The 26,881-nt window shown below is 40.1% G+C and overlaps 2 protein-coding genes across 4 annotated transcripts; one reads left to right on the top strand and one right to left on the bottom strand.

Moving 5' to 3' along the window:
- Window positions 1-4,935: 4,935 nt before the first annotated feature.
- On the top strand, window positions 4,936-17,249 carry unkl (unk like zinc finger). Of its 3 annotated transcripts, none has more exons than XM_047038248.1 (16): window positions 4,936-5,013; window positions 6,237-6,446; window positions 8,238-8,414; window positions 8,829-8,962; window positions 9,075-9,210; window positions 9,615-9,732; window positions 9,873-9,957; window positions 10,160-10,326; window positions 10,638-10,826; window positions 11,178-11,231; window positions 11,414-11,591; window positions 11,721-11,813; window positions 11,900-12,124; window positions 12,223-12,419; window positions 12,897-13,154; window positions 13,345-17,249. In XM_047038248.1, the coding sequence occupies exons 1-16, from the start codon at window positions 4,949-4,951 to the stop codon at window positions 13,498-13,500; spliced, it is 2,442 nt and encodes an 813-aa protein (XP_046894204.1). In that variant the 5' UTR covers window positions 4,936-4,948; the 3' UTR covers window positions 13,501-17,249. The 3 variants fall into 3 exon arrangements, with proteins under 3 accessions (XP_046894204.1, XP_046894203.1, XP_046894205.1); XM_047038247.1 differs by having other exon boundaries at window positions 11,103-11,231; XM_047038249.1 differs by lacking the exon at window positions 10,638-10,826.
- Window positions 17,250-17,333: 84 nt separating this feature from the next.
- Window positions 17,334-26,681, bottom strand: LOC124479810 (dynein axonemal assembly factor 8). The gene is made up of 30 exons (XM_047038721.1): window positions 26,529-26,681; window positions 26,254-26,370; window positions 25,773-26,159; window positions 25,562-25,640; window positions 24,977-25,151; window positions 24,633-24,860; window positions 24,257-24,544; window positions 24,009-24,156; window positions 23,715-23,906; window positions 23,470-23,622; window positions 23,188-23,382; window positions 22,965-23,078; window positions 22,648-22,792; window positions 22,257-22,557; window positions 22,076-22,146; window positions 21,792-21,946; window positions 21,570-21,696; window positions 21,081-21,212; window positions 20,832-20,996; window positions 20,397-20,699; window positions 20,105-20,161; window positions 19,640-19,678; window positions 19,398-19,561; window positions 19,022-19,217; window positions 18,786-18,880; window positions 18,587-18,707; window positions 18,120-18,316; window positions 17,890-17,975; window positions 17,707-17,776; window positions 17,334-17,562 (listed from the first exon to the last, which is right to left on the bottom strand). The coding sequence occupies exons 1-30, from the start codon at window positions 26,619-26,621 to the stop codon at window positions 17,491-17,493; spliced, it is 4,665 nt and encodes a 1,554-aa protein (XP_046894677.1). The 5' UTR covers window positions 26,622-26,681; the 3' UTR covers window positions 17,334-17,490.
- Window positions 26,682-26,881: the final 200 nt, after the last annotated feature.

The following is a 26,881-nucleotide window of genomic DNA, read 5'->3' as shown; positions in this document are numbered from 1 at the left end:
ATATATTTTATGCCTTTAGGGAAACACTGGGCAAACATTCCAGGAAAATTGACAATGATGACCCCCATTTTTTCTTTTTTCATATATCACCATATCTTGGCAAAAATAAACTCATTCATGTCATGTATCACACAGCTCCTTTTTGTAACATTATTCTCATAGGAACAAATTAAAGAGTCACAGCAGCAGCTCCGTAAACTGAATGTGGTTATTATACTTCTGCTGTTACGATCTGCACTGTTCAGGTAAACCAGGGACTGCTTAACAAACCTGTCTGTTGCCTTGTTTTCATGTGTGAGAATGACACTGTATTTTACTAATTACATAGTAAATCTTTAGTCTTTGTCCTAACTCCACTTTTATATAATGAAATAGAGCGAAATACTTTTTTCTAATCAAATAATCTTAATGTAATGATGACAAAGTCTGCTTTATTTGAAACATGATGCCCACTATTCACTTCAGATCAATCCAAAATGTTAAAGAAGGCTGCTATCCACATGATTATGAGCCTAGTTGTCAGCTCCGGTTAGGCCAAGGCTGGAGCAAGGAGGCAGGTGTTGCTCCGAAGAGATTAGGCTGTGTAAACACATTATTCAGAATGAAGATGGAGCTGCTGCTACCATCTCTTATGTTTACTCAGTCCCAGTCATTCACGCTTCTCACACTACTGGACTGCAGTGGCCTAGGTCAGGGGAAAGGGACTTACATTTACATTCATTCATTTAGCATACGCTTTTATCCGAAGCAACTTCCAAGAGACAGCTTTACAAAGTGCATAGGTCACTGATAATAACAACAAGATAGCCCCAAAACATTGCGAGTAGCCAAAACATGAAGCACATATTGTGAACAACCAAAATAAGTGCCAAAGGGAAGAACCATAAGAGCAAGTAGTTAAACAAGTTACAATTAAACAACATGGACCTCTATAAGTGCAAGTGCACCTGTGGAAAAACAAGCAACAATAAAAACAATATATCACAGCGAGTACAAAGATTTTACTCAGTTACCACTAACCACAAGAGCAACATGTCTCTAAGCATTAGTCATTGTGATCCTTGAGGAAACCAACATCGGGTCAAGCAAACCATTCCTAAGTACCGTTGTACTCCCGGAACTTAGAGCAATGGGTTTATTTAGTAAACAGCATTTTTTTGGTAAACTCCAGAGTAAACAACCAAATTGTGGAATTCAGTTTTAGTTACAGGTGATATAATGACTAAAGATTAGAGAGAAACATATTATGTAACGACTGTATGAAGGATAGCTTATACTAAATCAAAACAAATCAAATTGTTTTTGTATAGCCCTTTTTCCAAGCAATGTCACAAGGAGACATATGCCCATAGAACTTCACCTAAGCCAACCAAAATCTGACAGTCATATGGAGGATATTTCTGAATAAAAAAGCGTAAGTACATTAAGTTTCAGGTACTGTATTAACCCTATATATAAAGCATTACATTTTAGTTTTAAAAGACTAAACTCATTCATGCTTCATTTTATCAAGAGAAACTTACAGCTTCTTTTTGTGAATGTGTTCATCTCTAAAAAACAAAGCATCTTTTTACCATGCATGTTCTGTAAAAGAAACAACAGGGAAAAAAACCAATGCACTGCATTGCATTATACATGTCAGTGCACTTTCAGAAAATGTGCCAATTGTTTGTTTATGAATCTATTCTGCTAAAATATTTAATCATATCTCCAGTAGAAATACAAACACACGTACACAGTGCTGTCTATAGTGTATACTATATAGATGTACATTCAACCTGTATGCTCTTGAATCATCCACCAGGCCACTCATTCAAACATTTTATGAGCCAGTCCTGGTCAATAGCAATGAAAAGATCAAATAGGATTTTGGCCCCGTGGATCTACTTGGGAATAAATAATGGGCAATCTGTCTCTTTGGGACATACAGTATCAATATATGTCTAATTCACTTTTATAAGGAGCAGAAATCTAAATATATATTTTGAAAAAACAGGTGCTTCAAAAATGCATCTCAGGTTACAAAGCAATACATTTAAACAACACAGATGGGATACAAACATGTTTCTATAGTGCTAAATATTTGTTGACAAAAGCACCTGTCGTAAATTCAGTTTACAGCCTCTTTAAGATATTTCTGTTACGCAGTGAATAGACTAAAACTGCCCGGAAAAAATTCAGTGAAAATGTTTGCTTTTCAGTGGAACAGTACATCCTCCAATATTTCCCAATGCAAATCTGATCATACTAAAACAAAAAACACTATTAAGATAGATAAAAAGGAAAAAACACAGTGGTACGTTTATCATATGTTTTGATTGACTGTTATCGTTACAGTACTCAAACTATAGTAGTAGGCAAGCTACTGCTAAATCCACATCATTATCGGTCTGGTCATGCCAGTGAAAGAAGTTTCATGTAGGCTATGTAAGTTATATGTGAAATGTGTTATGTATGGACGGCTCCAGGAGGTGGTGGGGCGCTGGTGTTTCTACGCAGGCCAGCAGTAGGACATACAGACCTGGCGCAGTCTGGGAAAACAGCAGCCCAAACAGTAAACTGTTTTTCCAGCTGTTACCATCCCAGCAGCCTGGGAAATCAACAGAGCATTGTTTAAATAATTGTTTGTAGGGGGTCTAAGAAAAAGAAATGCCTCACTGCATATGGTAAATTACCATCAGTATGTTAACTGATTCTATGGGAATGTGTACAAAATACCGACAAGGCACCGCTTCTAAGACTTTCCTAAAATACAGAACTGGCTTTAGCATTTCTTAAGGGTATGTCTTTATAATATTTGGAGAACATCTTGAAATAAAGTGTTGTGAGAACAGCCTAAGGATGTGACTCGAGGAATCAACAGAGGGCACAAGACAGGAAGATGGGCAAGTGATAATGCAATGAAAACTGACAAGTTCATTATTAAACAGAAGCGGCGCCCAGACGGAAGGAACCAAAAGCCCCCTAGTTGAGTCTCTGGGGAAAGCAGAGCAGGGCCCATCCGTCCACACAAAAACACACAGTGTGAGAAGAGGTTGACAGGGCACAGTACTATGTGCAGCTGGGACAAGGGTAAAGGGTTTGATGTGACTGACGTCATTGAAGATTTTTTTTTTTTTGAATTGCATTCCTTAAAAAACACAAAGACATTAAACTATTTACGGCAGACTACGTTGTGAGAATACAGCAACCTATAGGCCTAACTTGCAATGTGTAAAACAAATGGTATATTACTCATAAGTAAGTGAAAGGTTAGTCCATTTAAGATCATAGCCCAGTCATGTTCATGCTTGACAATACTTTTGAATATGACCAGTTAACCCCCTGCCAATCTGTGTCAGATGGTATGAAGAACGTGAAAAGCCGCAAAGAATCAGATAGGTTGCTGCCATAACAAAGTAATTAAGCCTAGATAGAGCTGGGCTAATGCATAATTGTAAGAGCATACTGTGGGCCTAGAAAGCTGAATAATGGAGGCAACTCATGATTGCATTTGTAAATTAACATTGTTCAAAGGGGCGGGAAAAGGGGGTAAAGAAAATAGAAGGTGGACCCTGGGTAGCCTAAAAGGAAGGCTTGTGTTCGTACCAGGGACGATTCTAGAATCAGACCTTTAGGGGAGCTCAGCCCAAAATGAGACTGTGACATGGACTTTTGCCTTGCAAAAATGTTAAACCCCCTTGCTAAAAAATCACTAATTTCACTGGATGAAAATGTATACATTTATTATTATACAAAATATTGAATGAATGAAAAGACTAAGAAAGTCCCTTTCTTCATGAACTACCAGCATCAAATGAAACGATAATGATGTGTCAACAATAAATAAACATTGTTTTAACACGTTAGAGCACTAAAATGTATTTAAGATAATAATCGTTCATAATCATTCAATTTCTTTGAATTGTTTATTATTTTAATTTTTAGGGATGCTTAGATGTGCTTGATCACCCCTAAAAAGAGTCTAAAATGTTCTAAAAGTTTCCTACGATTGGTCTAATGAGAGTCTCGTGAGGTGCCATATTTTCTGACGTGTATCTTCGACAGTAGGCAAAGAAAATAACTGACAAAAGATGTCTCTCATCAACTAGCTACATTGTTTTAATTTACGCAAATCATCATGTCCAAACGCAAACATGGTTTCCCGCGCTTCACTTTGAGAATGCTTTCCTGCCCTCTAGTGGCATTTTTACTACATTACTGAAAGTAAAGTAACAACTTGCAAACTGTTATTTGGATTACATAATGACATGGACTCACATTCAACACAAGCATTATCCAAATGTACTTAATAACTGAAGGCAAGCCTGCTCTGCTGTTTAGAGGCACTTTGAATAAAATGCATTTCGCACACAAGAATGGGTACCTGAACAGAGAAAAGTAATGATGAGCTTTGGACTAAGATAATAAGCCTCCAATACTTACATGGATGTTGAATTCAAATAATTCAAATAATCATTAATAACACATAAGGCTATTGTTTAACACTGCATCACGGCGGTTCAAATACCTGTTTTGCATTTATAGATCGATGTGTAACAATTCACCTTGTTAATTGCCCTTCTAAAGTAGAGCAATAGAGATGGCTCTGTTATAAACTAATCACTGTTTGCTTGCTAGATAATCACGTTGAGGCTCACTGGGAAGTCAGCGTTTGGCCTAAATTGTCTGCACTAATAGCCAGAGCAACAATGTCGCAGCTCGTGGAGTTGTTGCCCGAACAATGTCAAACGTTCAGAGAGGACTGAGGTTTACATATAATTGCCGCTTTATTCGACATTTAGACTACTGTCATGCGTTTGACATTAAAATGTGTGGTGTTTCATATCATTCATAATTTCATATAGGGCCTTCTGGAATGTATGTTGCCCGATGTCTTCAGATTACCTGGTGAATACTTGTTTCATATAAGTTTTCGCGCATGCGCAATTCATTGTTTTGACTGAAAATGCCGTCGGTTTCGAAAACGGCGGCTAATGCTTCTCCTCAAACCGAGAAACCAACCCACTATACGTAAGTAAAGCAAATATTATAACGTATAAAACACGTATTTTACTAGATACTGGGCCTCATTGACATATAATGTATAGTTTACTGCAGACGTACTAGATTTCTTTCACTCGTGTTTTTGTGTTGGACACGGTGGTTTTCCTTTTGTAAATTCTGAATGCACGCTAGCTGGCGATGTAGCTCGGGCTTCGTATATTTGCTGAAGTAAAACTATTCAATTCAAATGTGTTACTACATGCAGATTGTTGACAGGTTGGTCTCCTGAGGACCGTGCATATCCTACGCGCGTGTCTCATGTTGTTTAAACAAATGGATGGTAACAATTTACAATAGGCAATTATTTTCTTGTTTTGGTTGGATCATTTGGGAACACGCAGTCACAAGACAGTTGTTTTTACCCATCGCGGAACCCCAGTGAATAGTCTGAACCGCAATCTAGTTAGCACTTGCAATTTTTCAGCTACGAATCGATAGCTAGTGCTACATGGCCAGTTAGGAAGTTAATAATTAGAGCTAACTCATAATTGACCCCAAATATATAGTTGTGTATTTCCACAGCTTTAAGTTGCTAGTGTGGTTTTGGAAGATATAGAGCTAGTAATCGAAATGAACTTATGCCAACCAACAACTAGCTAGCAAGTGGCTACACAGTTGTCAGTCAACTTGTGCTCTGTCTGTATGTAAACAAATAGTCCCCTGTTTGGAGTGGGGAATTGGCTTGACTATTCTGTCTACTTAAATAATGCTAGTAAACTACACTCATAACTATTACGATAAAGAACATACTAATAGTGACAAACTATATGCAACAGTTATCTTCTATAAATCATGCTTTTACGTAATAAACTAGATGAACTGGCTTAGCACATGGTTCATATTACGAACGTATGTAGCTAGCTTAGCTATAGCTAGTTTTTGTTATGATATTAAACATGTAAGCTAACTAGAGCTTGCTATATAAAGACTCAGGTAATGTATGCGCTAAAATAGATAACGTTAGCTAGTTTAGCCACACTAGCGAAAAAACTTGATTATTTGCTTGCTCGTAGAGCTACAGTTTAAGCGAATTATTGGGACACTAAGGTCTAAATCACCCAATGGCTTAATGTTTTCTTATTAGCTAAATAGCTACCTACGTAATACATGTTCATTGTCCTTATAGTGTCATTTTAAGACAGTTTCCAACGCAGATATAATTGTTAACACATCTTCTCTTAATATTGCAGGTATTTGAAGGAATTCAGGACCGAACAGTGCCCGCTATTTTTGCAGCACAAGTGCACGCAGCATAGACCATTCACCTGTTTCCATTGGCATTTTCTGAACCAACGGCGTAGACGACCAATACGCAGAAGAGATGGGACTTTTAACTACAGTCCTGATGTTTATTGCACAAAGTACGACGAGACAACAGGCATTTGCCCAGACGGAGATGAGTAAGTGCATAGTCACTCCAGTGAGTGGATGAATGGTGTTACAAGAGCTAACCAGGCTGCTGTACTCTCTGTCATGTGCGACATTCGATTTTAAAGCAAAATGCATAGATTTGAATTACTTTATTGAATGATTATTGTTCACTTGGTCATTGTTGCACGATTTCTCGATGAATTAAGCGTTCTTCGTTAGTGTAGCCAGTTAGCTAAATGGGTTTAGCCTTTCAGCTTTGTGTTGTCTCTGGTTACATCCTTGGGTTTGATCTATTGATCTTTAACTCGTGCTTGAAATAAATAAATCGCACACCCCCTGCACGTAGTCATCTCTGTCCAAGGACGCTTGTTTATAATTCCTTTAGTGTTGGCACATTTGTTAAATCGGTTGAAATATTGATCATATTTGTTCCTTAACATATGTTAAACACAAATTTATAACCCAATGCAATGCATGATTGAATCCTGATATTATTTTAGGCTATCATATGGGTATAGTTTCACAGAGATTCAGAAAAGGTCTGCAGAATTGGTTTCCCAGACTTAAAACCTAGCAGGAGAAACTCATGCTACATAGCCACTGGTTATGCTAAATGTCTGTGTTTTATCCAGCACAAAGCATGTATCCTGGCATTTTGTTTTTTCATCTGTTTCATACCTACTTAAGCTTGTGGTGTTCTTGGATTGATCAACTCCTTTGTCATATGATCTGAAGGAAGAGAGCTCTTAACCAGCATTTGTCCTCCAAGGGATATTTTCTGAGTTGTCTTACACCTGAATCACATATATACTCACTCCTTGGCGTGCTATGTACACACAATGTACAAAACGTATTTTAATGAAAGTGAAAGAGGAACAGATTTTGAGTTTGATCGACTGATACTTTTCTTAAGCGAGACTGTAACATGCATGTATCTTATTACCTGCTATGTTTGAAGGAAATGCAGCATGTGACTAGCAACATTCCAAATCAGTAAGATCTGACAAGGGTTCCAGATATAGCAGCAATGAAACTGTACTATTGTACTCACATAAAGGATTCTTTGTTCCCGATTCAACTGCTTTTTTTCCAGTAATATGTTCAGTTATGTTATCATAATTTGGTTTTGCTTTGCTCTGGAGCATGGTAAACTACATGACCTGTTAACGATCGAGATTAAGTACTCCAAATATGTGTTTGTGTCGTCTTTGAATCATTACATTGTTTTTAGTAATAGAATACCATTTCAAAGTGGTAATTTCAAGTAAATGATAATATAGAGATTGTGAAGAAAAAGCATTTATAGTCACTGTTACACAAAAATATGGAATACTGTGTGTTGAGGATGTTCATTTTTGTTTTTTTTCCTGCAAGCAAACTGTTATTCTCTCTCTGTTACCATATCATGATAGCACATCAGTTGTCATGGTTACTGTTGCTACCCAGTTATATAGCGTTTTCTATATCCAAGATTATTGGTAATTTCTTTCATTGTGGCATGATTGAGGTATTTAATGTATTTCTGTACAGATTTAAGTGCTGCTTTCCATAAATCAAAGGGTGTCATAATCTAAGGCAGATTTTTGCATTCTTGGTACTCCCACCCTGGACATTAGTTGCATTTTTGTTGTTTGCCATTGTCTGCTCTCCATTTTAAACTCTACAGCATTATTTAGTACTGGCATAACAATTCCATTCCGCTGTTAATATGCTATAAATGTTAGTATCACATAAAAAAGATTATATGCAGATTAGGTGTTTGTATTTAAAGGACAGTAATGTAAATTTTGACATGGCCTTGTTTTGGGATGTCTTTCTAGCTGTCCCTACTTACACCGGACCACTGGTGACACAGAGCGCAAGTACCATCTACGCTATTACAAGACTGGCACCTGTATTCATGAAACAGATGCTCGTGGGCACTGCGTGAAAAACGGCTTGCACTGCGCCTTCGCTCATGGGCCACATGATCTCCGCCCCCCTGTCTATGATATCAGGTGAAACGTCACGCATGACCATAATCATTTCTTTATCGTAAACTCTGAATATGAAATACTCTCTACTTCCGATAACTTTTACCCCGCTTAACTGATTTAGATGAGTGAGCTAGAGTACATTCTATAATACAAAATGTATATCTGTTGTGGATTTAACAGCAGATGCATAGGGCACTTATAGACTTGGGTCATAAACAAAAGTTTTGACAACCACACGTCTGTCAGTCAAATTATTTCATGATACTGCTTTTCAATAGTGGTTAAACAGCCATGTCAATTGTTGCCTAGCAACTGTTGAGCAAGAAAGGACTAATGCCTAACCAATGCCTGGATATTGAACATTTACTGCTTGGTGTTTTTGTGCTGTCTATGTGCGTGTCCTAGTCTTATTTTTGGTTTGGTTTGTTTTAACAGAGAAATTCAGGCTCAGGAGGCTCTACATAATGGACAGCTGGGATCTGGGGAAGGCATCCCTGATCTTCAACCAGGTGTACTGGCTAGCCAAGCCATGATAGAGAAAACCCTGACAGAGGACCCCCGGTGGCAAGGTGAGCAGGATACACCCGTAGCGACCTCACATCCTGAGCAAACATTACCATTCAATTGTTGGACTGGATGTGAAGCAATTAACAACAATTGTAATCTGTGCATTCCTTGCAGATACAAACTTTGTTTTGGCAAACTATAAAACAGAGCAGTGTACCAAGCCTCCCAGACTATGCAGACAAGGCTATGCCTGTCCCCACTACCACAACAGTAGAGACAGAAGAAGAAATCCACGAAAGTTTAAATACAGGTGAGCTCCTCCTATTTAGGCTGCCGACAAAAGTGTCTCAACTGGGATTTCTTTTCCCCCCTCTTGTCTGTTATTTTCATGAAAGTGTGAACTAGGGATGGGCGGTACACCGATTACACATTGTAATCACTGGTGTGATGTTGCGCCACAAAAATGATTTTGCAATACTGTCATCCCCGAGATAAATCAAAAGTAGGTTTTCAAAAGTTATGTGGCCAGCATGCTTTTACAGTTTGCTGGAATTTGATAATGGCCACATTTTCACAATTATGTGAACGACAAAACAAAAAACGGATATGAGCAAGAAATCCAAATTAAGCAATATGTCTGTATGTAGCATCATAGTATAGTGACAACTGAGGCGGTAAACAAAACAAAGTTAATCGTTGTGAATGTTCCTGCAGATCTACTCCATGCCCTAATGTGAAACATGGGGATGAGTGGGGAGAGCCATCGAAGTGTGACAGTGGTGATAGCTGCCAGTACTGTCACTCACGCACAGAACAACAGTTCCACCCAGAGGTAAGTAGGCAGTTTGTTCTCCAGACACATTCACTTCATTTATTCTGAGTGGCAATATTAGGCGATATTGGTAAAAAAAATATATAAATAAAGTGTAGGCTAATACACCAGCCTTGTTGCTCTTACTTTAAATCCTATAGATATACAAATCCACTAAATGCAATGACATGAGGCAAACTGGCTATTGTCCCAGGGGACCGTTCTGTGCATTCGCCCACGTAGAAAGTAAGTAAAATCTTTGGCATTCTAAAATCTTTGCTTGCTGATTGAATGTATTTTGGGGTCTTTGGGCCCTAGACATCTTCAAATGAAACAGGCGAGAACACGTAATCTGACATAATTCGATTTTAGTTAAACCTCGCGGTAAGGAAAGAAGGGAACGTTAATATGAAATATAAATGGATCTCTTGTCTTTGTGATCCTCCAGGAATTCCTTCCACTGAAGAAACCATGAACTCCTTGCTAACAGCCATGCAATCGGGCTCCCAGTCCAAGCTAAACTCCCAGCAGTATTCTGAGTGTCCAGTCAGCGAGTGGGGCAACAGTGCCAACTCCATTAGCAGCACGACCAGCAACAATGGCCAAGTGGGAAATGTATGTTTCCTGAATACTACCCTCACCCTCCTTCTTTCCAGTGCCTAAATTGTATTGTCAACTAATAGATTGTTTTACATGATTTGTATTGTATTTCTTTCTTTATTTGTTTTATTGTTTTGCTCATATACATGTCATCTCATTTTTTATTTAGGGAGAACAAGTGCAACAAGAGTCTCTTTTAGGACCAAATTCTCAAATTGCTAAATCAAGCCATTAACTTTCTTCACCTAACTGCTCTTCAGCCAATCATTTGCGAGTTTATTTGGCTCCAAATTAATCTTAAGACTCTGTGTACTTCTCTCCCTCAGGTCTCATGTTCAAATAGTCCAACTGTAACGCCAAGCTCAGGAAGCAACTGTTCATTATCCCCAATTGGACCCACCGGCAGACCTAAATCCCTAATTAATGGTAGCTTATGTTCAGAGTCCACCACGTCCAGTGTCTCATCTCTGAGGTCTAACTATCCCAAAGCTCCGGGCTTTGAACGTGAGGACCAGGTACAATAAGACTGCTCTCATTGTTTTCTCCATGTGTGAAGACAACTGCTACACAAAACAAAGGCTTAACTATTTGGTTAAAGTTTAAAAAGCTTACTCAAGAATTTCTTTTCGTTTTTTGACTTGAGCTTTTTAACATTACTACATAATCTATATTCCGTGAAATTGCATGATTTGCAGTTGCGAAATGCCTGATTCTTGATTTGAACCCCCTCTTTCTTTGATAGAGCTGCAGATGTTTGACTGATTATTAACAACATTTCCTTCTCCTTTAAGAAACTTCTTTCGTCTACTGACCTGGGGTGTGATGGTCTTGTGTGTTGGTCATGTAAATATGCTGTCTGTTCTCAGATAAGAACCTACAAAGGACAGAATGATCAAAAGTTGATGGACCAAGAAAAACAGGTAATAGCAGCACTCCAACCAGGTTTTAGGGTTGGCCTGCGTTTACATATTCCAACAAATACATATATATTTATTTATATATGTCTTGTTTATTTTAACTTATTATTCAACTTAAAAACTGCCTGGTGGTTTCGGTGTTTCTGAAGCTGTTTCTCACTATGACCTTGACATTTATTTTCCAGACACACAATTCTGTATTCTCTGTAGTAAACCCTTTAGCATCTAGTATAACCTCCAGTATAACGTCAAGCTTGGCCTCTAGTATTGGCTCCGATAGCTCCTCACCCACCACCTTATCAACAATGAATGCAAAAGCCACCCCATTTTACCCTGGGAGCAATACAGTGGAATCCGTTATAGGTAAGTTTACCTCTTCAAATGAAGTGATTCAATATGGCTTTTTTTAAACACACAAATGTGCACACATTAAATGAACAAAGAGACATCCATTGTGCCCCCTTATGAACATTTTGATATCTTCTCTTGTAGGTTCTGCTCTTGATCTAAATTTTAGTGACATCAATGTTGCCTGTCTTGATAAAGACTTAGAGGAGCAAGAAAACAACATTTTCGGATATGCAAGTAAGAATACATACAATGTATACCTTTGTGTCGTCAAATTTGAGATTTTGGAACTACCTTACCTGACACTGATTTCTTCTCGGTAGATCAACGGTTAATAGGAGGTTCTGCCCCGGTAAACATTCCTGGCTCACTTGCACGGTCCTCGTCACTCAATTCATCTTCGTCACTCTCTGCCTCCCCTCTGAGCTCGCTCTCTCAATCCCTGTCCCTGCTGTCAGGGGTGGTACCCCAGCATCCACAGGCCCTCTTAGCCAAAGCTGAGCATGGCCTTTTGGGAACGCCTACATCCACTTCCCAGAACTCCCTGGGTAAGTTTGCAAGTTCATCATTTCGTACTCATCACACATGTCGCTATTTTCCTTTTTTTTGCGTGAGCATCAAATCACGTTCCTTGTCCTCCCTTTAGGTTTGAATGGGGGAACGGGCAGCATATGGGACTTTGTGAGTGGCAGCTACTCTCCCAGCCCGTCTCCAGTGTTCAGCAGCCTCACCTCCACGACAGGAAGCTCCAGCAGCACCGATGTGACCCGTCTCCTTCGGGAGCTGGAGGAGGCCAAGAGAAAGATCAAGCAGTGGGAGGATGCCTGGCACCAGGTCAAACAGGTAAGCCATCGTCCCATGCGGCAATCACGACCGCACAACATTGTCACTGTCAGAAATATTACTCAATATTAGATCAAGCATTGCACAGTCAGTCGGTGAACACATTTAAGAAAGCTTTATTGCTTGCGGCCGGCCCACAAGGAGACAAAAACATTACATGCCATTGTGCTACAAAGTTTGTCTGCTAGCATGTTGTGCTAGCAAGCTATTTAAACAGAACTGCTCTTGACTGTTTTTGGCTAATACAAAGGCATGCAAATGTCCCATGGCTCTTCTTTCATTGGCTCCCTTGCATAGACCTAGTGCGTGTGTGTGCATGGTTGAGTGTGTACGCTCTCTGACCCCTGTAAGCTTGACCAACTCTTTTATGGCCTCTCCAGTAAGATAGTGGTCAAGCCCAGGTACCCTTGTTTACGTAAGCCTAGTGTTACCCAGTCACCCACACATCTAATGCTGCTTTCTCTACCCCTCCGCCAGGCATGTGAAGCCTGGCAGAAAGATGCTCACGATGCAAAAGAGCAAGCAAAATCAGCCGAGTCGGACCGGCAGCTGGGAGAGCAGAAACGTGAGGACACCGAGCGCAAGCTGAAGGAGCTCCAGAGGGACTTTGATGTGTTGTGTCGCTCCCCTGGAACGCCACTACTACGCAGCTATGGAGACCTGGATCAGCTCCCTCTGACGAAGCTTCACTCCATCCAGAGCCAGCTGCGCGCTGATTTAGATCGTATAGACGGGGTAAGAAGAACTAGATCAACTTTCAACTTCTAATTGATAGTGTCCGACAAACGCTTTGTCCCCTATTATACAAGCGTTTAAAGTACAACATGATCTATCTAGAATTTTGTATTTGACCATTTTTGCATGAAGCTTATTTTATTTTCTTTGTCAGTTGTAACTGAAACTCTTTCATCTTTTTCCAATGCAGGTAATATATCAGCTTCAGTCAAAGAAATGTATAGTTTGCCAAAAGCATGACCGTTGCATAGTTCTGCAGCCTTGCCAACATTATGTACTTTGTGAGAACTGCGCATCTAATAAAACAGAATGTCCCTACTGTCAGACAAAAATATTGAAGTGGTAATGTACAATTAATCAAGGTACTATTTAAGTAATTAGCCCTTTGAAGAACTACTAATACAAATATACTTGTGTGTGTATTTATATATTACACACACACACACGCTTACATTTTCAAAATAGTTTTGTGTTTCAGTATTTCACAGTGGTTTAACTAATAGTTATATTAAAGCTTACTGAATGATGTTTGACTGACAAGCAAGTCCTTAAATATAATAAGTAATTTTGTAATAAATTCATGACTAACACACATCCCTCATTATATTTCTGGAAATTTCCCCCAATTTGACTGTTCATAACTTGACGCATCAGTCAAACATCATTATAGCGACCATCTTTGTGAAGATTGATTACTTGTTAAAGCACTTTGTTGAACTGGGAATTTGTCAAAGGGTGTTTAGAATTTTGCTTTAAGCTGCTTTGTAGTTTATTTTCTTTTTTTCTTATTAGATGTATATTTTCTCTAAATATGCTAATGTATAAAGCTTTTGTGTACTGTGAAACATGCTAGAAAATTTAGTATTTACTATTATTAAATCATGGTATAGTTCTATATATCTTGTTAGTTTTCATAGAAAAGTATTTAGTAGTTTCTACTATCATTGTTGAATTTACATTTTCAATCAAATAAGTGCAAACCTTGAATGCATTTTAGACAGAACCAGCAGCTGTAATATTAATAAGGCACATACTCGATGTTAGGGTATCAGTTAATATATCTGTATAGTTGTTAAGAGGGGCACTTGTAGTATGTGCAAAAGCCTGACATGTTTGATTATTTGAGGACTTCTAGCCTCTTAAACATGTGTAGAACATATCTGATACTTGGCCTCTCATTCTCAAGTGCCTTGCCTTAGAGTAAAACGCTGTGCATCTATGTTTAGGATTGATAAGTAGACACACAGTCTAAGCTCGTCTAAGATGTCTGCAAAATGTCTACTTCATCTTGCATAAACCTAAATATGTATGCCATAGTGTATTTGCCCAAATATTATTTCAAAGCATTTTATAATTTATAGTATCAAAACATACCTTGTCAGTGCCTGAATGCTGACTTCAAATCACACCTTAAACTTAACCCCATTCCTTGTCTGAATCGGCAATGGTGCTTCTTATTGTAGCTCCATAGCCCATCCCAAAACAAACGCTTCTTGAGATCTGAAGGGGTGTGACAGTGTTACGGTGGTAATGGTTCTAACTTGCGCTCCACTTGGCTGGTTGGAAAGGCCACCACACTGTTAACATTAGTCCTTGAGATTGCCTCAAGCACAAAACAGTTAGGGGTTGATTTGGGAAAGGGAAGATTACATTTAGTAGTATGCAAATAAAAGGACAAAACAGTTAATGTTCTTGTGCAAAAGACTAGCTCTATTTTACACTTAAGTGCATCACCCTGTAGTGTTTACAAAAATAAAATCAGTGGTGGTGCACCCATTGGTTGCATTTTCAAATATGACAGTGTAATGTGTTTAGGTTAATCTAATTGAAATGACCTTCTACTGTGTAAAAACAAAAAGTTTTATTTTTTTCTTGATTTGTATCTTGGTTCTTGTAAGAATGACTGCTTTTTGAGTTTTGTAAAGAGAAACCAGGTACAGCTTTTGCAAGGAATTAAGCTAAATTTGATTTATTTACATGTATGGCGATGAAGCAACTCAAAATTAACTTGTCTTGGTGTCTCTTAGAAATGTAGTCAAAGGAAATATTACCTGGTATTAAGTAAAGACTGCAGGCAAAAAATATATTGCATGTTTTATAGTATGTGCTTCGTTAACCAGCTATGGATCTAGATTTCACTGCCAGAATATTTGTATTGACTCATTTCAGCATATTACTGGGTTGATCCTTCACTTCTGCAAGCTCTGCTGCTGCTGGTAAAAAATGTATTAATGTAGTTTCTTGTAATACATTTAGATGTTTGAATGTGATTGTGCACAAGCAGTTCCGACTACAGACATGAAAGCATCAATCTTCTGTAGACATAAGTGTGGGAGAAAAAAAAATGTTTTGACGACATTTTGGTACTTTTATAAATCTGTTAGAATAATTATATGGACCTGCTGTAGAATTTCCCAATTCTTGCATTAGTTCAGAGAATTCTGTTGATGTTATTAGTCTGCAGTATTTTGTGCATTCTAAACATTACACCAACCTCAGTATCAGTAACATTTTCTCGTGTAAAGCCAACTAAAAGTATGATGTCATATTATCCTCTCAAAAATGAACCAAAGTGGTGTTGTACCGTCTTTCTGTAGTAATTATCATGGCATGTTTTAAACATTGCGTACAGTATGACATCTCTTCACAAGTAAATAACAGAAAAATCTATGCCATTTGCTTTTGTTGACAATATTGATGCACTCGAGTCCCATTTTGTAGTTCAACCAAAGACCTCCACTGTTCATAGTTGTTCTGTTCTTTTTTTGTATTTTTATAACTATTTGCATTTGAGCATTTAGCAGCTAAATAAATTAAACACAATCTGACAGATACCAAACCTTGTACCCTATAGGTTGCCATTAGAGTGCACTTAATGGCAACTGATGACATCACATAGCTTCTTTTTTTTTAATTATTAGTGGGGTACACCATTTTTTATTCTGAAATGTTAATAGACAGCATCCTAACTTGAGATCCATATGTGTAACACAGAAATCATTTGATGTCAAAATGAGACCTGTTATAAAATTGTCTTGGGTGCACTGATCTCAAGTTAGATGGAATTTGAATTGTCTGTTGTCTACAGTGAAGGAATGTCAGAAGTGAATGGCATTTGTGTTAACATTATGAAGTTGCCATATATATTATTTTCTGAATTATGTTTATTTTTTGTACGTTACGTTCACTTACAGAAAACGTCAATTAATCAGTGCTGAATATGGATGGTTGTGCACTATGTGTATGCTTTCAAAAGTACACCTAAACTGTAAGGTGCTTTCCTTGTTTAATTACATGTCTTTGCTTAGTGTTTATATTTTTTCACAATGTTTTTGTTATTGGAAAAAGTCCGTCAAGATTTTGTGTCCTTATTGATTATATAATTAATTGAATTGTTAAATAAATAATTACTGATAGGTGAAATAACAGGAAACGAATAGCAATGTTTCCCTTTAAATAATTTCTATAGAGATGTTAATTTAACATGAAAACCCTGAAATATTGAATGTACCGTTCTAAATTAGATGTACACTAGGTCACTGGAATAATATGGAGCAGTTAATCCATAATGATGTAGCATCTAGTTTTGTGAATTGATATACAATGAAATAAATTTATAAGATTTAAACACAAGTTTTGTATTTGTCAGTGTAATGAGTGTGGGGGACTATAATTAAAGCTATAAAAGCTATCAAGGTGTTCATTCCTTATATTATTTTTGAACTGCTGTTCACTGCTGTTGATAGATTTATTAAACTTAAATGGAAAAACATTTGTATTGCACCTGAGAAACTATACATATTTTGGGCCCACCATGATCATATATCTTTATTCTCCCAAAAGATATATCTGTATTTTGTTTTTTGGCAGTTTAAGTCTTTAACTTAACTTAGTCTATTCATTGGAGTTTCTCACAATAGCTTCAGGAAGTAATAGATGTCTGGTTTATAAGAATTAAGTAGAACATGTAAATTGCATAATATTTTTCCTTTAGTGTATGAGACACTTGTTTTACACTACACCAAGTTATGCAGAGGTTAACAAAATTCATAAACTTTTTATCATTGGAATTAAAATATTTTGTTTTGTCTGAAATATGGAGTATTTGGTTATTCATGCACCACACAGTGTGATAAAAATGAGTCATGGAATGTGCACATTAAGATAGGCAAGCTTGAGCAGAGTTCAATTGAATTTGTTTTATTCATGCACCACACTTTTAGTTATATAAACAGTTAAAACAATGTGTGTGTAGCAGTGTAGTGCAAGACAAATTTAAGCCCTGCAAATTTCACATATTTGGTCTGTTTGTGATTTCAACAATTGGGATTTGTCATTACTGTGGTACAATAGCATGATGACAATCTGGAGACAGGGCATCAAATAGGTAGCACAGCAGATGTTCAGCCTAAAGCCAAAACAAAGATAACGTGTAACGTATATATACTTGAAGCCAGTGGGGTGAGGGAGGGGTTGTTAGACATTCATACAAGAAGTATGCTTGCATAAAATGCTTGAATACTATATTAAGGTTAATTTTGTAAAATCTTACCTCTTTTTCAGTGCAGGGGTAAATGATCCCCTTTCCCACTTTTTCTAGGTCAGACCTCTCCCTGTAAATTCTAAAGCAAATGCTGGTTTAGTAAATGCTCAAGTTTCATGTAAAATGTACAGCATTAACAAGTTGAAACATTCAGGTTCGAACAGGTCAGCATGAACAGCATGATTGTCTCACCGTTCAAGTATGGAGTCGAAACAGGTCACAACATTGTCTCTCTGAAGAGCCAAAACAAGACAGGGGCCCTCTGGAAGATGAGGAGCCTAAAGGATACACCAGAGACCATGCATTAACACTCCACCAACTTCTACCTACTTCCTTGCATCCCCATTCAGGGTATATACACAGTAAAAATCACACCCCATACTACAGTAATATCCCTTCCGGCATCACAGAGCCACGCTCACCTTCCCACCCAGTGTTTTACTGACGTGCTGCCGCTGGGCCTCATCCAGCACGCTCATTCTTCCAGCCACAAGGTGGCAGCCTGCCTTAAGCAGGCTCTCCAGGAGGTCGAGTTGGAGGGGCACTCGGTTAACTTGCAGAACATTAAAAGGCACGAGCAGACAGGTGGTCTGGCACAGGGCACTGCGCACTAAGGACCCTAGCACAAACAAACAAACAACAGGACAATTTCAGCCCAGCTAACAAAGTTCAACTGCGGCTGAAACAACATCCAACGTAGCAAAATACTTGGTCAACACCTTGTCGGGAATAATCATTCCAAGGAAAGTTATTCAGTAATCACAGTGTCGTAGTATCATAGCATAAGCTGTATGATCAGTTTGGTTCTTAAAAAAAAGTGGGTCTAAAATATATCATCTCAGTCAGAATTGAGCAAGATTAAAAGATTGGGATCTCCAGGTTTCCGAACCTCCATTTTTTCCTGACTCCATTAGGAGTGTGAGTGATGCCTTCTCCTTGGCCATAGAAGCCAGAGCATAGCTTTGCTCACGGATCACACAGGCCACAGAGTCGGAGTGTACGCAGGGTATCTGAAAACACACAATCAGTTTTCACACTGTGGATACGACACGTCAGGCAAACCGCATGGCTACCCGTGAGGAGAGTACCTGCTCCCGTCTCATCGTCTCAGTTTCTGTGCAGCACATCCCTTCTGGAAACATCCTTTTCACATCCTGAACGGCTTCCCGATATGTAGCTGACCCTACAATGGCGAAAATATTAATGACTCACGTTCATGTTCTAAACACAATAGTAGAGTACCAGTCTGAGCTTGGTTGTTGATGTTATTGATTGGTCTCTGTTGACTTGAAGGGTGGCCTAGCTTGGGGAAAAGGTTACTGACCATAGATGCCACTGTGAGGACTATCCGTGCCATAGTACGCCCTCCACAGGAACTGGTCCTGAGCACGGGCCTGGGTCTGGTCTTCTGGTCCTAGCAAGTCCAGAAGTCTTTTCACAGCATTCTCTCTCTGGAGACTGAGAGCCAGCGAGGGGCCAGAACAAAGGTGCTGCACCTGGGCTTCTACATCACAAGGGTTCTATACAAAACAAAGAATAAACCTAATGGGCTAAGGCAGGAAACAAAATAAAAAGGTATTTTGCAAGATATTTTGTCATGTATGGATCACACAGACTGTTGAAACGAATATTGATAATACACAAACATGTTCCATGAAATATTTTTTTTTTCCTTTGCTATAGGTCAGTCCAAGGATTACCTTGTTTGTATGCAGCAGGGACTTTGCTGTGGATGTGTCTAGCACAACCACGCGTAGGCCCACTACGGTGAACCCATTCTGCTGCACTTTTCGAAAGATTTTACCCAGAACATGGCTCCAGACTCCAGGCTTGAAGAGACACAGAGTGACAAGTAGCTGGGGACCTAAGAACATGTTCAAGAATGAGTTCTCAACTTCTCAACAATGTCTCCAAAGTGGTCTTCAACCTCATCAGAACTCACCATTTGCCATGCTACTGAGAAGTGACACACTCTTGGAACCTGAAATAAATAACAATATTGTTGTTTTGATGTGAGACAAAAACTCAAAGTGTGGTATGCTATCATGCATAGCTGGCTGTCCTCAACCAACCGTGAGAAGAGTACAGCCAAAAAACTATCAATCCCAAAGGTGCAAAGAGTACAGATCGAGTAAAAGTATTACTACTTCTGGTGGATTGTATTATAGCAAAGGGGAAAAAAAACTAGGTGTAAAAATAGTTGCAAATGTTAGTTAAAAGTACTATATTCTTTATAGAATTGGAACGACTTGTATTCAATTTTATTCCGTTTGTTTCCCGAATAACACATGTCATCTGTCAACAAATGTTAAAAAATAAAAAATAAATTATTTAGTGTTGTGCAGAGAACTCTATCCAATCACTATTCTTTCAGCTCTTTCTCACCAAACTTAGAGGTGGTACATACCAGGTGCGTTGATGCAAGGTGGTGGCAGGAATTTCAGTAATTGGCGCACACTGTTATCTTGAGATAAAAGAACAATACTTAGTATCTACCTAAATCAATTGGTTCTATGGCTTAAATACTTTGTCCTGGCCAATACATGTATGCAAAGTTTGTCTTGGACAATTCATTAACTCAATCCAATAGGTCCATTGTAAAGCCTTAAGAATGTGGGCATTGGCATGGGGCAATCTTGACAAAGTATTTACCCTCAAGATACTTAGAGGTTAGAGGTGTACGCCGACTGAGGTTTTACCTGGGATGATCTCGCCCTCAAAAAAGAAGAGGAGAGCCTGTCTGTACGCTAGCTCAGGAGTGGAGGACACCAGCACATTCAGGCTCCGAGGCTCATCGCTTGGGACGAGCCTGCGTAGCGTAGCGTAAGCGTTCACTCTCCTCAGCACGCACACCAGGGCAGGACATAATGCCAGGCCTGCCAGGCTGCTCTGCCACAGCTGGTCTCCTACTTCGAAAGGGCTAACTTCTCGGGCCTGCTGCCGGGATAGCGTAGGTAACCACTTCAGTGCGAGAAGCTCAAATCCACCTTCCTCTGCATTGCCTTGAGAAAAAACAAGGGGGCTGGGTCACTGACAGTATCAGTGTGATAAACAATAGCCATTCAAATACTTTCAAAGAATTCGAATGCCATCATCAAGCTTTATAAATATATTGGAATGTGGTAGATAAGAACCTGTTGGATTCGGTCTCAGGGCTCTTTCTAGAACGCTCAGCCCCTGGCTCATATCCGTGCCCGACAAGGTTAGAACCACAACCTGCTCTACGTCAGAGCTGGATGGAGAACCATGACTGGACAGCAACACACGGCACGGTTCCGGCACTTCCCACATACTCCCTCCTGAAAACAGCGCGTCACCAGGAAACAGGAACATGGAGACAGGCAGGTGGGTAGGGCTAGGGACTGAAAGGACTATCGACTCACCAAAACTGTCGAGCAGGCTCTCAGCGTAGGGCAGGATGTGGAAGAAACAGCCGGGGACCATTTTCATATCGTCAGACAGCCTGGAGAGGGTGCATCCCATCACCCCCTGCTCCTCAAATCCCTTCACCAGGGCTGGAGAAAAAAAAGCATCAAGAATGTCAACACACACAAGACACACAGACACACATATACACAGATTCAATGAATATTAGAAGCCGCTGCGATTTGATAAGAGATACGAACATGACATATTCCTTTCCTAATCTCAGGGTCAGATGGCTGAGCGGTGAGAGAGACGGGCTTGTAATCAGAAGGTTACCGGATCGATTCCCCGCCGTGCCAAATGAAGTTGTGTCCTTGGGCAAGGCACTTCACCCAACTTGCCTCGGGGGGAATGTCCCTGTACTTACTGTAAGTCGCTCTGGATAAGCGCGTCTGCTAAATGACTAAATGTAAATGTAATTTATCTTCAGCACATGAGCGCTATACCTGCAGGCAGGCTGGCACAGTGCCGTAGAGCATTCTCTCTCCTCAGCAGAAGGACGAGGCAGTGAGAGGACAGCTCCACGTGATCCTCATCCAAGAACACAGCAGGGGGCCTGCAGAACATGGACACCTTGGGAAACACATGCAGAGGCCGCAGAACATGGGGCAAAGAGCAAATGATGAAATAGCAAAGCAGTATCATGTTTGGGATGAGTCTGTGTTTACCTGCTGGCTAGTGAGTCTCAGTGCCTGTGCTTGTTTGTTGGAGAGCTGCACCCTCTTGAGCCCTTTCAGACTGAAGCCTCTGCGCTCGCACACAGACAGCAGCTGGCTGTAGCAGCATGGGGCGACTACGGGGCTCACGACCAGGAACACATCCGCTGCGTGGGAGAGGGAGACACAATCACTCGCTGGCTAAGACACGCAATTGACATTTAGAACATTTCAAGACTAAATAAGAATGTAAAACCAACATGGGGGCTTGTTTGCTTGGTCTTAGGTCGAGTTACCTGTCACTGTGGCACACAGGTTGGCAGATGTCCTGGTTAGACACCGTGAGGGGGTGGCTTTCTCGACATCACTAAAGTCAACACAGAATTTGGGACGAGGGCGATGTCAGGATAGATTCTGTTGTAATGTTTTTTTCAGCAAAAATGTTGTATTTCTGTATCTATATAGTCTTGTACACACCTGTCACCCAGAGTTATTGCCTGATCTTGTGTTGATGAGGCTTCTGTGGGGGCTCTCTCTGCAAACCACACACACAGTTCCCTCTGCACCCGACTGGCCATGCGAGGGGAGTAGAACAAGGGCTGGTCTTTGCAGCTGCCGTGAAGAGCATTGATTGACACTGGGTCTGTCTTCCTGGCCAGCGAGGGGTCTGCAGGGCCTGTGACATCCTGCCACACAGCACGGGCATGAGGACCACGGAGGGCCAGGGCGAGGACGGGCTGATTGGTCCCATCGTGGTCTTGACCACATGGGTTACACCCTGCAGAGAAACAGGGGAAAGTCTTTACTGGTGTTACATTCTGGCCCACTTATGCTGCTGGACTAGGCCTTAGTTAGATATCAGTCATACCAGCACTGTTTGTCAGAAGCTCAGTAGAGGGGTAGAGGAGGCGAAGGCCACACACATCAAGGCCTGAGTTGAAGATGAGCTGAAGGGTGTGATGAGTTGCTAGGGGTTGCAGGATCAAGGTTTTGTATCCCAAAGCAAAGACTACCTAAAGGGGGGAGAGATACAGAAATGTCAACGCAATACCCAACGAAATACATTTATAAAGACTCTAGAAATGACATACAATAGATGTTTTGTGATTAATAATATAATATCTTGGCCAGCTAAGAGTCTGTTGAGCAGCTACGATGAGAGCCTAGTCAAGGAGGAAGACTCACCTCTGTGTGTAACTGTTGAGTGCACATGGTCTCCACCCTTTGGCAGCTAGGGTCCTGATTCTCCAGGGTCTGCCAGTAGAAGCCTGGACTCAAACCAAAGGCACTATCCACAGCCTGGGATGGGGCACACAAGTTCCCACCATAGTGAGCAAGGCCTTCACACAATGGTCTGTTTAGTATGTGATAAATCATCTTCGAATCACAGGTTGTTCGTTCTACCCACCTGTTGGTCTGAGTTGACAGAGACAAAGCAGCTTAGGCAAGCCAAGGGAACATGGCTGACTGGAAGGCTGGCCTGTGGCTCCAACAAGGTTCTGAGGTGTGGCAACCAATTGGCAGCCACGGTGAGAGGCGTCTGGGAAAGGAACTTGCAGACTCGATGGTGGAATGCACTTCTGCCCTTGTTCACAGCCCTTTTCTATGTAAGCAGAAACACTGGATCATTTCAGGTGTTCAAATTCTCAGGGCAGAAGATGGTGTGAGACTTTGGGTGTTTTTAGCTCACCTTGGATTTGGAGCAGAGCAAAGTGTTTTGTTCGTGTGAGACAGCTAAGATGTGAAGAGCCAGTCCATTCTCTCTCCACTGCTGCTGAAGTCCTGCAACCCAGAATGGAGCTTCGATGCCAGCCTTGTCCTTACATCTAGGGCCTGGTCCAACCTACCACACAGCACATAGCCCCCCATAAGTAAGGAATGATGTCGCAAACAAAAAAAATGACATCCAATAGTACAAAAAAAAAAATCATTTACCAAGGACAGAAACCAAGAGACCAGAGCATTGTATATGTGGGATTTAGTTGTAGCTGACTCTACTGTTTGTGCTTTTCCATGACTGTTGCCGGCCACAATGCCTATGCTGGAGAGGCAAACAGTCAGCAGTAGGCTCTCATGTTTTATAATATCTGTGGGCAAGGTCTTGACTGACTGTAGGTAAGAAGCCTCCTGGAGAAAGAAAAAGAAAACATGTCGGTGCACACATTTATCAGATCCTTTCAGGAGAAACCAGAACACAAAAATGATTGTCATATTTCAATATTAACTCACAGAGTCATAAAGGACATCTGTCTTCTCGGCAGCTGGCTCTGTGTCATTGACAGATCTCCTCGGTTTGTTGCATTCAATTTTCTTCTGGAGCTGATGACGCTGTCTGTGCTGCAATTTCTGCTTCAACTGTTCTTTCCGTTGATGGTCACTGGCACACAAAATAAAGGTATTCAAGTACTGTTAATCATCAAGGTTGATGTCAATACTTTGTTGATCATGAAGATGATTTAATGAACGGTGGATTTTACTTTTGAGGTTTTGGCTGTTTAGTGGTTGATGTCTGCTGAGCAGTGGGTGCTCTCGCAATTAATTGTCTGTTTTTGTCACCCTGTAATGCTGGGGATTGGCTTTTCACATTTGGCAGTAAAACCTTTGGAGGAGGAGCTTTGCGCCTTGGCACATTTTCACAACAGCTCTCACATCCAATGGATCCTCCTGTATCCTCTACCGGTGCTGAGTGTTTTCTGTTTGATTCAATTCTTTGTCTATTTGCCTCTCGTACTCGTTGGAGTAACATACTCTTTCCAGTTTTTTCCCTGGGAGGAGATGGAAAGGAAAAGAGGCCAATAGCAATGTGGAAGTCATAGACGATCCTTTGATTGATGTAAAGGACATAATATTTACCTTCTATCACTGATGGATCCGGTAAGCCTGTAATTGAGGGCTTTCTCTTCAGGCGATTTTGTGTTATTTAAGTTTGGAATGGTAGGTTTCCTGAAATTTGATGTTCTTGTTGCCTTCAAGGCAGATTCGGGACAACGCAAGTCGATATATACAGTTGGTGATTCTTGGCGGCTGAGTTTCAGCTCTGCTGCCATCGTTTGAGATGATTTTCTCTGTCCAACCTTCTGACTGTACCATGCAAAAGCAAGGATGTGGTACTGTTACTACAATATTCTACATATGTACTCAAAACACTTAAAAAGGAAATACATGTAACACTAATACATTGATTTATTTCACATTACCTGAAATCAGTGGGATTCTGGGAAATATGTAATTGAGGCACAGAAACCTTTTTCTGCATTGCTGTTTTTTCTTTTACTTCTATTTCTTCATTTGACTGTTTCTTACAGAAATCATCCAATCTTTCCATTATGCTCTCCTGAGAAGTGTGTGTGAGTGTCCCTTCAGTGTTATCACCTGTCACAAATTGGAGAATGGCATTTTATTGATTATACAGGATAATCCTTCCTGCTTCTGATTAAAGCCTTGATGGTGAATGGCATCTGAAAGTCATTTTAGTCATTTAGCAGACGCTCTTATCCAGAGCGACTTACAGTAAGTAAAGGTACATTCCCCCCGAAGCAAGTAGGGTGCGGTGCCTTGCCCAAGGACACAACCTCACTTGGCACGGCCGGAAATTGCACCAGCGACCTTCTGATTACTAGCCCGATTCCCTTACCGCTCAGCCACCTGATTCTCTAAAGACTAAACTGTAATTACATTGAAAAACCAAAAGCACTACTTTTTATTAACTTAACATATTACTTTTCCTATTATTAATTAATTCCAAACCACCTGTGTGAAGTCACCTGCTGTTATATGATCACCTGACATACTGCCTTGAATGAAGAATTCATCCTTTTGAAGAGTCTGGAGGACCAGATCCAGATCCCATTGTTCCAGTGGCTGTTAAAATCACAGCATTTCTTTGCTCAACAATATGATGTAACATTATATAAGCATTTTGTCAGTCAAAAGGGTTGTACTCTCTTCCATTGACTCATTTTATGTAGGCCAGTCTGAAAAGCTAAAACTCACCGTTAAAGACAGCATGGGAAAACCGTCATCAGCTTTACTATTTTCCAGACATTTATCAGAATTGGTTGCTTTTCTTCCCAATGTTGGCAAAGTACCAACTGTTTCTAATGTGACTGGTCCAGTGATGTATGCATTTGTTGTATGCTTTTTGTTCAAACATGTATAGTCTTGGTGTTCTTTCATCTCCATTGTAGAATAACAAGACCATTGTCTGTCTGTCTGAGATGATTTAATAGCGTAATCGATGTGAAATCCATGTTTCTCAATACCAGGGTTGCTTGTGGGCTGCAGTGTTTCCTCTTGGGTTGAATTTGTAGCTTCAAGAGCTACATTCGTAGGCTCTGCCTGATCACACAAGGTGTTCTCCGTCCGACACTGTGACACCTCCTAATTAAACCCACACACAATTTACAGATTATCTGACACGAAATGTTCTCTACTGTAAATCACTATTCAGCGAAGATGAGTTTGCGCAGCGTACCTCTAAAACGTCACATTCTTCCCATGACACTGAGAGGAACTCCTCAAAATCCTCTGTGTTTTGAGGTAGAAGTGCTGTGGGTCTGCGAAATATGGCTGTGTCTTCTCCGTTCTCAGACTGCAATAATGAAGAATTGTAAACAACGAGAAGTGTGCACTCTTACGTTTGCGAAAGTATTGTAGTGTGCCATAACTAGAGTAACATAGTAGCGTGCTAATAGTTAGCTACACCAGTACTAGCACTGTACAGACAGTGACTGTGGCTAACGAACTTACTTCACTTATTGACGAAGTGTCTGAATCGATGGATGGAATCCCCGATCTGATACTTTCAAGCAGTGAGCTCCAATGTGAATGATTCAAATCCATATTAACACAATAGTCATATATTCTTCACTAAAGAAACAACTAGCACTATATATTACATGAAAAATCTGCGAAAGGTGGCTTGCTATTTAGCTAATCTGGCAGAAATGCCGATCGGTTGCTATGACAACTGTCAAGACAACACAGGAAACATTTGAGTGGCAGCACGCGCCAAAGGCTGGCAAAGTAGAGTTCCTGCTGAGCTTTTCTGTATTGGTAGACCATGGTATTACTCCATTTAGTTATCTTATGTAAACTAAATT

This window comes from Hypomesus transpacificus, chromosome 17 (genome assembly GCF_021917145.1).
Source record: "Hypomesus transpacificus isolate Combined female chromosome 17, fHypTra1, whole genome shotgun sequence".
NCBI lineage: Eukaryota > Metazoa > Chordata > Actinopteri > Osmeriformes > Osmeridae > Hypomesus > Hypomesus transpacificus.
This window is presented reverse-complemented; position numbering and strand designations above follow the sequence as displayed.